This window comes from Lithobates pipiens, unplaced genomic scaffold (assembly GCF_037356315.1).
Source record: "Lithobates pipiens isolate NorthernLeopardFrog02 unplaced genomic scaffold, aLitPip1_a1.2 Scaffold_23, whole genome shotgun sequence".
Classification (NCBI taxonomy): Eukaryota; Metazoa; Chordata; class Amphibia; order Anura; family Ranidae; genus Lithobates; species Lithobates pipiens.
Genome location: NW_027507785.1, coordinates 14,611,449 through 14,627,985, shown reverse-complemented (window position 1 = coordinate 14,627,985; position 16,537 = coordinate 14,611,449). Strand labels below are relative to the sequence as shown.

At 44.4% G+C, this 16,537-nt stretch overlaps 1 protein-coding gene across 1 annotated transcript; it reads left to right on the top strand.

Annotated features, from left to right (window-relative positions):
• The first annotated feature begins 14,473 nt into the window (after positions 1–14,473).
• LOC143926846 (olfactory receptor 52D1-like) lies at positions 14,474–15,438 on the top strand. The gene has a single exon (XM_077450885.1). It carries the CDS (start codon positions 14,474–14,476, stop codon positions 15,413–15,415), a length of 942 nt encoding a protein of 313 aa, XP_077307011.1. The 3' UTR covers positions 15,416–15,438.
• Positions 15,439–16,537: the final 1,099 nt, after the last annotated feature.

Sequence of the window (16,537 nt, the reverse complement as noted above, 5' to 3'; positions counted from 1 at the left end):
TCTCGCCCAACTTGTTATTAGCCCATAGGGGGGAGTACTCCGTAAACCCCCTATATCCCAGTATTCTTTTGGTTGTTTCTCACACCTTTGTCATCAACCCTAGAGTAGGAATACTTTGCATGGAAATCCCTGACTCTAGTGCCACTACCAACGTTCTACCGAGAAATTGTTCAAGGGGAGTATTATTTTTTCGTCCACCATCCTCTATGCCCTCTCCAGCCAGATGTTGTAGCTGAGCCGCTAGAAAATAACTAAATGGGTGTGGGAGTGCCACTCCCCCTTCATTGCTTGGAAATTGCACGGTTTTTAAGCTGATATGCGCTTGGCCCCCTTTCCAAATCAATTCTCTAAATATGGAATCCACCTTATAGAACCATTTCTTGTAGATCCATATTGGAGAATTATGTAAAACATACAAAAGTTGCGGTAGGAATATCATTTTAATTAAGTTACATCGGCCTGCTGCCGATAAAGGAAGTTTCTTCCAGATGTTAATTTTATCCTTAAATTTAGATAATAATGGAGCCAAGTTATTCACTATGTACTTTTTGGGATCTTTGGTGATACAAATACCCAGATATTTCATTTGACTCGCTATCTGGAAATGTGCAGCTTCTCGGGGTAAAGGACTATCCAGGGGATCAATTGGTAGTATAGAAGATTTCCCCCAATTTATCTTTAATCCCGCGAGGTCCCCAAAATTTTTAATTCTATACATTACTTCCCCTATTGAGTTCTGTACATCTCCAAGAAGCAGAAGGAGGTCATCTGCAAATAGTACTATTTTTTCTTCCTCCTCCCCTCTCCTAAATCCTTTTATCCCCACATTTGATCTAAGGGACACGGCCAAGGGTTCGATCGCCATAGCAAACAGGAGGGGAGACAGAGGACACCCCTGCCTCATACCTCTCTTCAGTCGAATCCCAACCGAGCTGTCATTGTTTATTCTTATCCTTGCTTCCGGGGATCTATACAACATTTTTACCCATTTTATAAATACTGGTCCCACGTGGAATTCTTCCAAAACTCTCCATAAGTAGCTCCATTCTAAAGTATCAAAGGCCTTAGATAGGGAGGACTGGGAGGACTGCCTGGAAGAGAGTGTTAGGCTGTTAATACAGTGGTGTGAAAAAGTGTTTGCCCCCTTCCTCATTTCCTGTTCCTTTGCATGTTTGTCACACTTAAGTGTTTCGGAACATCAAACCAATTTAAACAATAGTCAAGGACAACACAAGTAAACACAAAATGCAATTTGTAAATGAAGGTGTTTATTATTAAAGGTGAAAAAAATCCAAACCATCATGGCCCTGTGTGAAAAAGTGATTGCCCCCTAAACCTAATAACTGGTTGGGCCACCCTTAGCAGCAACAAATGCAACCAAGCGTTTGCGATAACGTGCAATGAGGCTTTTACAGCGTCCTGGAGGAATTTTGGCCCACTCATCTTTGCAGAATTGTCCTAATTCAGTTACATTAGAGGGTTTTCGAGCATGAACGGCCTTTTTAAGGTCATACCACAACATCCCAATAGGATTCAGGTCAGGACTTTGGGTAGGCCACTCCAAAGTCTTCATTTTGTTTTTCTTCAGCCATTCAGTGGTGGACTTGCTGGTGTGTTTAGGATCATTGTCCTGCTGCAGAACCCAAGTTCGTTTCAGCTTGAGTACACGAACAGATGGTCGGACATTCTCCTTCAGGATCTCTTGGTAGACAGCAGAATTCATAGTTCCTTTTATCACGGCAAGTCTTCCAGGTCCCGAAGCAGCAAAACAGCCCCAGACCATCACACTACCACCACCATATTTTACTGTTGGTATAATGTTCTTTTTATGAAATGCAGTGTTCCTTCTACGCCAGATATACTTGGACACACACCTTCCAAAGAGTTCCACTTTTGTCTCATCGGTCCACAGAATGTTGTCCCAAAAGTCTTGGGGATCATCAAGATGTGTTGTGCAGAAATTGAGACGAGCTTTGATGTTCTTTTTGCTCAGCAGTGGTTTTCTCCTTGGAACTCTGCCATGCAGGCCATTTTTGCCCAGTCTTTTCCTGATGGTGGAGGCATGAACGCTGACCTTAACTGAGGCAAGTGAGGCCTGCAGTTCCTTGGACGTTGTTGTGGGGTCTTTTGTGACCTCTTGGATGAGTCGTCGCTGCGCTCTTGGGGTAATTTTGGGCGGCCGGCCACTCCTGGGAAGGTTCACCACTGTTCCATGTCTTCGCCATTTGTGGATAATGGCTCTCACTGTGGTTCGCTGGATTCCCAAAGCTTTGGAAATGGCTTTATAACCCTTTCCAGACTGATAGATCTCAATTACTTTTTTTCTCAATTGTTCCTGAATTTCTTTGGGTCTCGGCATGATGTGTAGCTTTTAAGGATCTTCTGGTGGACCTTACTGTGTCAAGCAGCTCCTATTTAAGTGATGCCTTGATTGTGAACAGGTGTGGCAATAATCAGGCCTGGGTGTGGCTAGAGAAATTGAACTCGGGTGTGGACAACCACAGTTATAGTATGTTTTAACAAGGGGGGCAATCACTTTTTCACACAGGGCCATGATGGTTTGGATTTTTTTCACCTTTAATAATAAACACCTTCATTTACAAATTGCATTTTGTGTTTACTTGTGTTGTCCTTGACTATTGTTTAAATTGGTTTGATGTTCCGAAACACTTAAGTGTGACAAACATGCAAAGGAACAGGAAATGAGGAAGGGGGCAAACACTTCTTCACACCACTGTATCTTCTAAGGATCGGTTGATACAAACGAAGGTCTTACATAGGATACACTTCACGCCTCAGAGGCTACACAGAGTGTATCCGGACAGGTCTCCGCTCTGCCCTAGATGCCGCTCCTGTGAGGGCTCCTTCTTGCATATGTTCTGGACGTGTCCACGTATCTTGCAGTATTGGTCTGCGGTGATGGACTGTATTAATGAGCGGCTCCAGCTGAGTGTCCCACTGACGGCTGAGCTGGCTCTCCTGGCCATACATGATGATATACAGAGGCCCAGACCCACCAAAACTTTGATCTCGTTATTACTATTCTATGCCAAAAAGCTAATTCTTCTCAAGTGGATCTCGCCTCTTCCACCTACTAGGAGGGCCTGGGAAAAGGCTGTAGATGCTGTACTACCTATGTATAAATTGACTTATGCTAGTAGGGGCTGCCCGCAAAAATTTACAAGGGTATGGCAACCGTGGGTGGGTTCTGCAGAGTAACCGATCTTGTTTTATCTTCTTTCTATTGTCCCTTATCTGGGGGTATGACTTTGGTATTGATCTGCTGACTGGATCTGTGGTGTTTCGCTCTGTTATGTGTCATACCTTGCATCTGTGCTGTATACTATTTCATATACTGCTTGTAATTGCTTTGCTCTTTTACTAATAAAGACCAACCTTTTTGTTAAAAAAAAAAAAAGTATCAAAGGCCTTGGCGGCATCCAAAGAGAGAACAGCTCTCTGACCATCTCCGTCCACTGGTATTTGACGGTTTAAATAAACCCGTCTTATGTTTATGCTTGTAGATCTACCAGGAATAAAGCCTGATTGATCAGGATGGATGAGCTTTTCTATCACTCTGTTTAATCTAGCCGCCAAGACCTTTGCCAATATCTTTACATCCAGGTTTAATAAAGAGATGGGTCTATATGAGGAGGGGTTAAGGGGGTCTTTGTTTTCTTTCGGTATCACTATTATAGTGGATTCCATCATTGAAGAGGGAAGCTCCCCTTTTCTTATCGCCCAATTAAAAACTTTTAACAGTTCCGGGATTAGCACCTCGCCAAGGTGGCTGTAGACCTCCACCGGGAGGCCATCTGGGCCTGGGGCTTTTTGACCAGTCATTTCCTGCACAATACTCTGGATCTATTCCAGCGTTATAGGGCCATCGAGGGTAGCACTATCTTCCTTAGAGAGGCAAGGGATTGTCAGTGCCCTAAAAAATGCATCCATTTCCTCCCCCTTCTCTGCCTGGTTAGAGTGATATAAATCCTCATAGTAGGCTCTAAATCTCTCTAGTATGTCTAACTTGTCTGTGGATATCCTACCCTCTGCTATACTAATCCTTGGCACCATAGGTGGTGGTGAGTTTGTTTTCACTAAGTGTGCTAGCATTCGTCCAACCCTATCATCTTCCCCAAATGCTAGTTGTTTCTGGAATATATATTTATTTTCAGCTTTCTCTAGCATTATGTGATGATATTCCGGCTGCGCTTTTAACCATTGTCCCAAGTTATCAGGTGTTGGGGCCTTTATATACTGGATTTCTAGGTTTACCACTCTCTTTGAGGCAAGTTCTTCCCTTTCCCTAGATTGTTTTTTTTTATTTTAGAGATCTGCTGTATCAGGAGGCCTCGAAGGTAGGCCTTTAGTGTGTCCCATACAATCCCCGGCGAAGCCGTGCCCGTATTCAGATCTACATATTCTCTTAATGCATTAAGTACTTCTTTTGGTTCTCCCATAAGCTCCAGCCATGGGGGACTAAATCTCCACCCTCGGTACTGATTTCCCTTGCCTATGTCCAGAGAGGCTATCTTTGCTGAATGGTCGGAAAGACTTCTTGGCATGTATTTTATTTTACTTACTAGTGCAGTTGCCTCATCGTTCCCCAAGATCATGTCTATCCTTGACAAGGTTGAGTGTGTAGTAGAGAAGCACGAGAAAAACCGGGATTTTGGATTCTGGGTTCTCCAAAGATCCTTCAGACCCATTTCTCCCATAAACTGCGATAGGCGACTTTCAGTTATACCCCCTTGTTGTATCCTCCCGTTAGGAAACCTGTCCGTTATTTTATCGATAACCATATTAAAATCCCCCATTTCTATTAATGGGACTCCCAGCTTATCCAACACAAACTCAACCAGTTCATATAAAATATCCATAGAAAAGGGTGGTGGTGTATAGATATTGGCCAGGATCAGAATCTTTTCCTCTATTTTACCATATAAAAAAATATACCTCCCCTGCTCATCAATCTTAGCCTGGAGACAGTTAAAGGGTGTCCCTGCTTTGATCAAAATGCTAACCCCCCTAGAAAAGGAGGTATGGACTGAATGGTATTGAATAGGGAACTCCCCCCAACCCAACTGCGAGATAGAAGCGTTTGTAAAGTGTGTCTCCTGTAAGCAGAGGAACGTTACCCCATGTGACTTAGCCATTAACTTGACCGCTGTCCTTTTCCTCAAATCTCCCAGACCTCTAACATTCCAGGAATATAGGGTGAAACTTCTCCCTCTTAACACTGTAGGTTCACTCATTAATACTTATAGTGCTTATACCTATTATAAAGTTTGTGTAACCCACCTTTATTATTCAATTTTATTAAACTTTTGTGGCTACCAATTTCCCATTGTTTCATTGTGATTAAATGTGATTTATGTAGTGCTCCACTTATTTGAATGTGCTTCTTCCACTCTTCTCTACACCTTACATACCAACCAACCCTTATATACATCACCCTCCCTTCTCTCCAATCATACCCACCACCCAACTCACACACTTCTCCCATTGCCTCTCTAGGCACCACTTGGGGCCTTCTAATGTGACCTTCCCATACACACCTTACTTGTAAAACTTTCCACATCATTCTTCCGGGGATTAACCCCCTTCTCTCGCCCTCCCCCCTCCACCCCTCCCTTCCCAAAAAAAACCCAAACACAAAATAAATCCCATACAGCAAACATGGAAAGAGATCAGCCCGCTAGACTCCCTATAGAAAGGGGTATCGTGCGTACCGTTCCCCTCCTTCTTTATCTCACCCTCCCCTCTCCCTTCTCTCCCCCTCCAGTAGTAAGGACAATATTTTTCTTACCGATTATCCCACCCTCCCTCCCTCCCTCCATTACCACAAAGTGAACCCACATTTTTCCCTCCCCCCCCCTTTCCTCCCAAAGGAAGAAAAGGAGAGGGAAGGGGGGAAAAGACCAAAGAAGAAAACAGGCATAACAGTAACATAACATTGCTATAGACTCTGGGGATGGGACTCCAACCAATCCTCAACACCTCTAGGGTTGTCAAATATTATAGCCCCCTCAGGGGCATTTAACCGTAATCTTGCTGGGTACAGCAAAGCATAAGTCACATTTATTTGACGAAGTTTCCGCTTTACTTCCCCAAATTTGGCTCTCCTTTTTTGAAGATCTGGAGAAAAATCCGGAAAAATCGATACACGAGAGCCATTATATACAATCTTGCCCATTTCTCTAGCTTTACGTGTGATAAACTCTTTATCTTTATAAGACAATAATTTAGCCAGAAACGGTCTTGGAGGGGCTCCAGTTTGTGGAGGTCTTGCGGGGACTCTATGTGCCCTTTCAATAGCAAAGAATGGTGAAAGAATATCCTGTCCAAACATGTCTCCAAACCATTTCTCTAGAAAAGCTATGGAATCTGAACCTTTGCAATATTCTGGCAAACTCACTATGTGGATATTCTTCCTTCTCCTCTTGTTCTCCATTTCGTCTAATTTATTTTCCTGTTTAGTTAACTGTGCTTGCATAGACCTAATCTCCCGTATCAGAGGAGCCAGATCATCCTCAACCTGACCAACCCGGTCCTCTAAGACTGTGGTCCTTTCCTGAACCTTTTGGATATCCTGTCTAACGTAGGATAATTCCTCTTGAATGGTTATAAGTTGGGTGCTCATTCCTCCTAGGGATTCTCTACATGAATTGACTGCCATCAGTACCTCCTTTAGCGTTGGCTCAGGTTCAGATTCCAATACTCCTTGAGGCCCCTCCCCGAGTATCCCAAATGCCCCTTCCGAGCTTACAGCAGTGGCCTGACCCTGGAAACTCTCCCCATCTTCACCTCCTTCCGATACCATCGGGGGATGGTTTGGCCCATAGCTTTTCCTAGTGCCCTTGGCACCTGATAGCCTATTAGTCTAGTTTTGCTGTCCCTGTTGGATGCCCTTCGGGGGAGACTGGCTGAGGCCCTGGCCAGGGTTGTGGGCATATTTTTCTAATTTTGCGGCCGCAGACGCTTGGCTTGCTTTAGTCGCACGGTGCGACGGCATGGTGGCTTTGCCTTTGTTCTAGAAATAATATTCAAGATAAATATAAACAGTTTCCTTCTCGCCCCCAGGTCTAACCAGAATAGTATGCCAACTGCCCTTCAGCCGACTGCATAAAAAAAGAGAAAAAAAAGGGGGGGAAAGGAAGAGCATATACAATATGACAGATATCTTTTCTTCGCCTTTATCTTCTCCCAAAATGTATAATGACTTATCTATTTGGTTCAGTTGCAAGATATCTCGTGATAGCTTTTGTAGCCTGCTATATTGCCCCAGAATGGATCAAACCCTGGGGGGCGACAATGCCTCAGTAGGTCCAAGTGAATTCAGTTAAAGTCAACTCCACCCAGTGATATAGACACAAACAGGCTCTTTAATACAGCCTAGCAACTCCTCCAAAAGGGCCAGTTCTCAGTGTTATCTCTTAAGCAAAAATACTTAATTGTCAGGGCTGAGGAAGAGGAGAGGTGTCAAGCAAGCAGGGATAAAGGGTGGGAGTTTATGGATCTGTTCAACTTCCCTCCACAACATGCAGTATATTGATCACAATTCACAGTTCACTGGACGGTACACATTCACCACCCTGTTTAAAGCAAAGCTATTCCACTTCTCTCAGCTCTTTCTCACATCAGCCTCCTCAGATCACCTGTCTGCCTCTCCTGTTGTGGTACTATTGCGGTGCATAGACGATACAGGCAGAGAACTCGCTCCTCCCACCGCTTCTCCGGTCCCAGCGCGCGGGTCTCGGGTCTCTTCGGCTCTCAAATCAAGCCGCACCAGCAGGAGGCAAGGAAGGAGCTGTCCCAACCGCGGTTCCACCTGCAACCACTGAGTCTCGATCACCGCCGCTCGGCGGGAAGGCAGGCAGGGGGGAGAAAGAAAGTATCGGTCCGGCCGTGGCGTCAGTTTTCCGGACTGCTATCCGCCTGTATGTAGGCCGGGCTGACGGGGGAAGACATCGCTCATTGTGGGGGTAGGGAGGGGAGAGCGAGACACCAGCTCACTCACACGCACGCAGCCTCCTCCTCCTCCATCAGGTCACGCCCCTCCCACATATGTCAGTTCAGCCCTTACATTCTTAGTATCGGGTAAGAATGAGACAATGTAATCAAAGCTCGACAAGAAAAGAGCCCATTGCGCCCTTCTGTGAGAGAGTCGCTTAGCCTCAGACAAGAATGTAAGGTTCTTATGGTCAGTAAGAATAAGAACGGGCACAGTGGTACCTTCAAGGAGATGTCTCCATTCTTTCAGGGCTAAAATGATCGCCAACAGCTCTCTGTCACCAATCTCATAATTGCACTCAGCAGGTGACAATTTCTTGGAAAAGTAGCCACACGGATGCATAGCGCTCTCAGAGTTAGAACGTTGCGACAGAAGGGCGCCAACTCCAGTCTCAGAAGCATCAACTTCTAGGATAAAAGGCAACGTAGGATCAGGATGTGCCAACACAGGAGCAGAAACAAAGGCAGCCTTGAGAGTCTCAAAGGCCTTAATGGACTCCGGAGACCAACTCTGTGGGTTACCGTCCTTTCTGGTCATATCAGTCAGGCTTGACCAGAGACGAGAAGTTAGGAATAAACTTCCGATAGTAGTTGGCAAAGCCCAGGAAACGCTGCAGAGGACGTAAACCCACTGTAGGACTGCCGACAGTTTCTCTGGGTCCATCGAAAAACCAGCAGTGGAAATGACATAGCCCAGGAATGTAACCTGTTCACGATGGAACTCGCACTTCTCCAGTTTACAATAGAGATTGTTCTCCCTTATTTTCTGAAGTACATGACCGACATCTGTGTGGTGGCTCTCCAGGGACTTGGAAAATATGAGGATATCATCGAGATAAACCACCACACACAATTGCAACAAATCTCGGAGGACATCGTTAATAAATTCCTGGAAAACTGCTGGGGCGTTACAAAGTCCAAAAGGCATTACCAGGTATTCATAATGGCCTGTTCTGGTATTAATCGCAGTTTTCCACTCGTCGTCCTCCTTAACCACTTACAGACCGGACCATTTTGCTGGTCAAAGACCAGACCTCTTTTTGCGATTCGGCACTGGGTCGCTTTAACTGACAATTGCACGGTTGTGCGACGTGGCTCCCAAACAAAATTGACGTCCTTTTTTCCCACAAATAGAGCTTTCTTTTGGTGGTATTTGATCACCCCTGCGGTTTTTATTTTTTGCGCTATAAACAAAAATAGTGCGACAATTTTGAAAAAAACGCATTACTTTTTACTTTTTGTTATAGTAAATATCCCCCAAAAATATATAAAAAAACGTTTTTTTTCCCTCAGTTTAGGCCGATACGTATTCTTCTACATATTTTTGGTAAAAAAAATCGCAAAATAAAAAAATAAGCGATTATTGATTGGTTTGCGCAAAAGTTATAGCATTTACAAAATAGGGATAGTTTTATGGCATTTTTATTAATCATTTTTTATTATTATTTTTTTTACTAGTAATGGCGGCGATCAGCGATTTTTATTGTGACTGCGACATTATGGTGGACACATCGGACATTTTTTACACATTTTTGGGACCATTGTCAGTTATACATCAATCACTGCTATATAAATGCAGTGATTCCTGTGTAAATGACACTGGCAGTGAAAGGGTTAACCAGTGGGTGGCAGTATAGGGGTTAAGTGTTCCTAGGGGTGTGTTACTAACTGTGGGGGTTGGGCTTTCATTTAGTGAACACTGATCTCTGCTCCAATCACATGGAGCAGAGATCAGCGTCACTAGTTGCTAGGCAGAATGGAGAAATGCTGTTTACAACGGCATTTCTCCATTCAGCCGTCCAGTGAGGCGATCGCGGGTATGCCCGCGGCAATAGAGTCCGCGGGACCCGCGACCGGACTCACGGGGGTCCGGACCGGCATGCGAGCGTGCCACCAGCGGCGTGCTCGCGATGGCAGGGTGGCATTGAAGATTGGACGTACCTGTACGCCAATATGCCTGCCTGTGCCATTCTGCCGACGTACATCGGCGTGCGCTGGTCGGGAACCGGTTAATGCGCACAAGATTGTATGGCCCTCTCAGGTGAAGCTTTGTGAAAACCGTTGCTCCCTTGAGGCGGTCAAATAATTCTGTAATCAATGGAATCGGGTAGGCATTCTTAATCGTGACACGAGTGAGACCCCTATAATCTATACAAGGTCTCAGTTCACCACTCTTCTTTTTCACAAAGAAGAAACCAGCACTAGCAGGAGATGAGGACTTGCTGGTGAAACCTCGAGAAAGTGCATCAGCAACATACTCCTCCATGGTCTTATCCTCCAAGACCGACAAAGGGTAAACCCGGCCACGAGGAGGTATGGCACCAGGTTGAAGGTCAATTGCGCAATCATAAGACCGGTGTGGAAGCAAACTACCGGCTTGACCTTTATCAAAGACATCGCCAAAATCACGGTACTCCTCCGGCAGGGAGGGGAGTAAAGCGGTACACAGGACCTTGGATACCTTCAGGAAGCATGTCTCACTGCATTGTGGTGACCAGAAGAGAACCTCAGCACGGAGCCAATCAAACGAGGGGTTGTGCCTCTGTAACCAAGGATAACCAATAACCAGCAGAAATCTGGGTGAGGAAATAACTTGGAATTAGATTATCTCATGGTGAAGAGCCCCTACGGCCATGGACGATGGAACCGTCTCATGAGTCACATGGGCAGGCTGTAAAGGTCTCCCGTCAAGAGCCTCAATGGCAAGTGGAGTGTCACGCAGCTGCAGCAGAATCGAGTGCTGCGAAACAAATGCAGCATCAATGAACAGGCCTGCAGCCCCAGAGTCGATTAGCGCCTGTATCTCGATGGACGACTCAGCCCAAGAAAGGGTAACCAAAACCAGGGGCTTATCCTTCTGGATAACTGGGGACGAAACAACGCCACCTAAGGTCTGTCCATAACAGGACCTCAAGGTTCGGGCGTTCCCTGGACGGGTAGGACAAGACTTCAAAAAGTGACCTGCCTGTCCACAATAAAGGCACAATCTCTCCCTCCTCCTAAAGGCTCTCTCATCCGCAGAGAGACGTGTGAAGCCCAGGTGCATGGGTTCATCTTCACTGACGAACTCGGTACCAAGAGGCATGGGTGGGACTACAAAGCTCGGAGGCAAACGTACAGGAGGCTTCCACAAGCGCTCCTTAAGAGAAAGTCTTTCTCTGAGTCTGGAGTCAATGAGGATGGCAAACGAGATCAAGCTCTCCAACTCAGTGGGTATATCTCGGGCTGCTATCTCATCCTTGATGGAATCCGAGAGACCATGAGAAAAAGCAGCCACAAGGGCCTCATTGTTCCAAGAAACCACTGCTGCCAGAGTACGAAATTCAATGGCGTAGTCGGCAACAGTTCTCGTACTCTGTTTGATGGACATGAGGCACTTGGCAGCAGAAGCGGAGCGTGCGGGAACATCAAAAACCCTTTTAAAGGAGGCCTCAAACTGAGGGTAACTCAAGACAACAGGTTTTTGCTTCTCCCATAGAGGGTTAGCCCAGGCCAAGGCTCTCTCAGAAAGCAAAGATATCACAAAACCTACTTTGCTTCTGTCCGTGGGAAACGTCTGGGGCAGAATTTCGAAGTATATCTCAACCTGATTGAGAAACCCTCTGCATTGAACTGGAATTGCCCCCAAATCGCTGGGGAAGCGGAGCAGAACCAGACATACCTCTTATAGAGGTAATATTCGAGGCGGGTGCCTGCACAGAGACTGGCGCAGCAGCAGGGATGGCCTGTGACTCAGGCTGTACTGGAGCAGCCACTGTGGGGGATTCCAGGAGAGCCGTGCGATTCAGGAGCGTTTGTAACGTCAAGGCAAACTGATCCATGCGGTGATCTTGCTCATCCAATCTGGAAAAAATATTACCAACAAGTGGATTGACTGTATCTTCTGAATTCATGGCCTTCGCGTACTGTCAGGAACCATGAAACAGACAGAGACAGAAGTACAATCAAATCACACTTGTTTATTAATAAAAATAAAAAGGTAAATAGAAAAAAGCGTAGTCAAGCATAGCCAGATCGGGTAGTCAGCCAGTCCAAAGTTCATAAACCAGATCAGGTAATCAGCCAGTCCAGACATCAGGGATCCAAGGTGAGCAACTGCATGCATGATAGAAGCCAGGAGGGATGTCAGCAAGCCAGTCTTGAAATAAACAGCAGGAGATGGTTCCCTGTGATGTGACCATGCAAAGGCAAAGGAAAGAGTGAGCTGGAAGGCTTTAAATAGGCAGGTCAGACGAGCATCATCAGGAACAGGTGGTAACTGTGGAAAGAGAAGAGAGATGGCAATTAGCCGACAGCTGAGCGGCCAGCCCAGAGGAGGAAGGGCTAAGCCAGCCCTGACCTTGGGTTTGCGCCAGACATAGCGTTTTCTTTGATGGGCAAAAATTTTAATTTTAGTCTCATCAGACCAGAGCACCTTCCTCCATACATTTTGGGAGTCTCCCACATGCCTTTTTGCAAACTAAAATGTGCCATTTTGTTTTTTTCTGAAAGTAATGGCTTTCTTCTGGCCACTCTGCCATTAAGCCCAACTCTATGGAGTGTACGGCTTATTGTCGTCCTATGTACAGATACTCCAGTCTCTGCTGTGGAACTCTGAAGCTCCTCCAGGGTCTCCAGGGTCTCTGCGCTGCCTCTCTGATTAATGCCCTCCTTGCCCGCTCTCTTCGCAGGTTTGCTGTTGTGCCATGTTCTTTCCATTTGGTTATGATAGATTTGATGGTGCTCCTAGGGATCATCAAAGATTTGGATATTTTTTATAACCTAACCCTGACTTGTACTTCTCAACAACTTTGTCCCTTACTTGTTTGGAGAGTTCCTTGGTCTTCATGGCAGTGTTTGGTTAGTGGTGCCTCTTGCTTAGGTGTTGCAACCTCTGGGGCCTTTCAAAAAGGTATGTATATGTAATGACAGATCATGTGACACTTAGATTGCGCACAGGTGGACATCATTTCACTAATCATGTGACTTCTGAAGGTAATTGGTTGCACCAGAGCTTTTTATGGGCTTCATAACAAAGGGGGTGAATACATACACACATGCCAATTATCATTTTTTTAGTTATGAAAAATAGTTTTATGTATATATTTTTCAAATTTTACTTTATTTTACCAACTTAAACTATTGTGTTCTGATCCATCATATATAATTCAGATTAAGAACATCCAGGGCCGTCTTTAAGGTAGGGTAAAAGGTGCAGCTGCCCTGGGCCCTGTCATTGTTGTGGGGCCCAAAGCAGCTGCCTCATACTTGCCAACTATCCCAGTTTAAATTTCCTTGTCCCTTGAAGTTTTAGCCCTGTTGTTGTGTACAGATGACTCACCTGTAGACCATGTGTTTTTCATGTAAATAACTGGCATTCATATGTAAATAGCAGTGGCATTACTAAGCAAAGAGCTGTGGCCATCTGCATTGATATGTAAATAAAGGTGGCATTCATATGTATATCATGCTTCCCTGCAGTGAGAAGATGATGTGCTGTAACCTCTAGCAATCAGTGAGCAGTATTACTGTACAGTAATCTCTGGCAACTAATTAACAAGCAGAAATCATTTGCTGTAACTTCTAGCAACTAATCAGTGAGCCGTAATGTGTGCTGTAACTTCTAGCAACCAGTCAGTAAGCAGTAATGATATGCTGTAACCTCTGGCAACCAATCACAATTGCTGCCTAATCTGATACAGTAAACTGATTTTAAGTCCAGCTTCTATTTATTGAATGTCTCAGAGCAGGTGGAGAGTGAAATTGCATGGGAGGGGGCCCCGAAATTTTTTTTTGCCCAGGGTCCAATCAATATTAAAGACAGCCCTGAGAACATCATTGAACTAAAAGCTCTAATGTCACAAAATAGGTAAAAAGCCAAGGGGGGTGAATACTTTTGCAAGGTACTGTATGCATTACTCAAGCTGTTCCTACCACCACTGAAACATGCTATTTAAATATAGGGATAAATGCATACAATTTGGTGATAGTACAGTTGGCATGTGTGTTAAAGTGTGTGTAGACTCTAGCAATACATTTCTCTTATTTGTTTCCTTGTTAAATATACCATTGAAATTGTTTTATTAAAGCTGTTCAATGAAGGTTTGTATTTTTTTTTTTCCCTTTTCAAAGTTCATCTTTACATGCATGGCTAAATATATTTCTGACACTAATTAGGACACCAGCTGTGACAGCTAATGGTCCCACTGGAAGGCTTTGTTGCAGATGATGCAAAGGTGCCATCTTAATTCGAAGCAAAGCTTCACCTTTCTGAGGGCTATAAATGCCTGGCTGGATTGGAATGTTTTCATCTTATGATATACAGAATTCAAGAGGAAAGTAACGTAACAGGAACCAAAGTATCCATACATTAACATTTTTCTTTTCGTTTCCTTAATATTATCACGATTGAAAAAAAAAAAAATCTTATGTTTCGTCTACTGTGTGCTGCAAGAAATAAAGCCTATCTCCAATTCTGTCCATGGAGAACATATCAACAACCTACACCAATTTTATCCTTGTGGGGCTTGTTGAGATGGAATCATTTAGATTCTTATACGCTCTGATGACTTTTGCAGTATATTCAACTTCATTTGTTGTGAGTTCAATGATTGTCTATGTAACCTGGAGGGAGGAAAGTTTGCATGAACCGATGTACATCTTTATATGCGGCTTGGTCCTCAATGTGATGTTTGGGAGTTCGGCTTACCTCCCCAAGCTGCTGATTGACTTATTGTCTAAAAATTCAACTATTTCTCTCTCCGGATGTCTATTTCAGGCCTTCTGCATGCAGTCTTATGCAGCTGCTGAAGTTTTTACTTTCACCGCTATAGCATATGATCGATATTTGGCGGTGGGTCACCCTCTGAGGTACCCCACTCTGATGACCAACTTGACATGTCAAAGGATACTGCTGGCCATATGGGTTTTTGTTTTTATAGGTATATGTGGGGTTGTTTTTTTAACAGCAAGGCTGACTTTTTGCGCAGTAAATATCAACAATGTCTACTGTGAGACCATGTCCCTCCTACGGCTTTCTTGCGGTGATATCACAGTTAATAATATCTATGGAATAACATGGACCTTGTTCATCACAATTATCCCCATGCTTGTGATTATTTATTGTTACATAAGGACGATTATCATTTGTTTCAAACTTCCCGGGGAAGCTTCTCAGAAAGCTGCCCAAACGTTGGTGACCCATGTAACTGCCTTGTCCATATTTTTAGTTGGCGCTATGTTTATTGCCTTTAGGTACAGGTTAAGTAGCATTTCTCTCTCAGCCACGGCCCATGTCGTCATCTCTATGAGTGGTATGAGTACATCTATTACTGTCAACCCTCTGATCTACGGCATAAGGACCAAGGCTCTCAGAATAAGAATCACACGCAACCTGCAGAATATCTTTGGAAATTCAAAATAATACGCAACTCATTATTTCTTTGTAGTAGCTTTACCATCTTTATGTTCATTAAATTGGAACTTTAATCAGAAAATTAAGTCCTGCTAGATCACTTCAGGCTGGCCCCTTTTGCTGATATAGCCATGTAAAACATTCAAAATAAGTGCCTATACTGTTTATAATCCAGTAATACAATGTCTCACACTACCCTACACATGCTCAGTCGCTCTCTAATTTTCCAGCACTGTGTCAAAATTGTAGAGCCCAATCTGCTGACAGCCTAAAGATTCACTGTTGCTCAGGGGCTCTTGGCTTCAGCACAATGACAGCCTCCAGCAAGAAGAAACAGAAAACAATGCTGGAGGAAATTTACAGTTCACACTAATTTTGGTAGATTATTTATTAATGTGGAATGTATGTTCCTTGCTAAATAACATTATTTTGTATCAAGTTGTTATGGGTAAAGTTCTGCTTTAATCATCCAATGTCATTGTAGTCATTATAGTTATGCAAAATGTAGCAGAATAAGATTTCGGTAGTGAAAAATTTAGGGCCTAGGTCACACACATGCCAATGTTTTAAAAAGGAAGTAAAGGCAGGAAAAAAACAAAAAAACACACCCTGTAAGGCAAGGGCATAATGAACTAGTATGCATAGCATACTAGCTCATTATGAATAACTTACCCAAGATGGAAGCCCCCGAAGCGACCCTCGTTCTTCTCGTCCATCACCGCCATCTATCCCGGAGTGACATCTGGGTATCGCAACTCCGGCATTGGGACTGTGAGCCACGATGATGTCACTCCTGTGCATGCGCGTGGGAGCCGCCACTAATGCCATGATCGCCATTAGCAGTGGCATGCTCAGTGCGCCTGCGGTGCATGCGCCGTAGACATCGGTGACAGTCTTTTGCAAATATCTCCTAAACCGTGGAGGTATAGGAGATATTTGTTGCACCTACAGGTAAGCCTTAATCTAGGCTTACCTGTAGGTAAAAGTGGTCCCGGAGGGTTTACAACCACTTTAAGTTAAGTGCTAATGTTCACTGTGATAAGGTTTCCCATTCATTTTGAATGGGCTGCTAGCACACCCCAGTGTGGCCCAAACCGCACACTTCCATTTTTTTCTTAACTCAATGTACAT

Excerpts from the sequence above, each read along its gene's own strand:
- LOC143926846 (XM_077450885.1), top strand. The coding sequence starts at position 14,474 with ATGGAGAACATATCAACAACCTACACCAATTTTATCCTTGTGGGGCTT.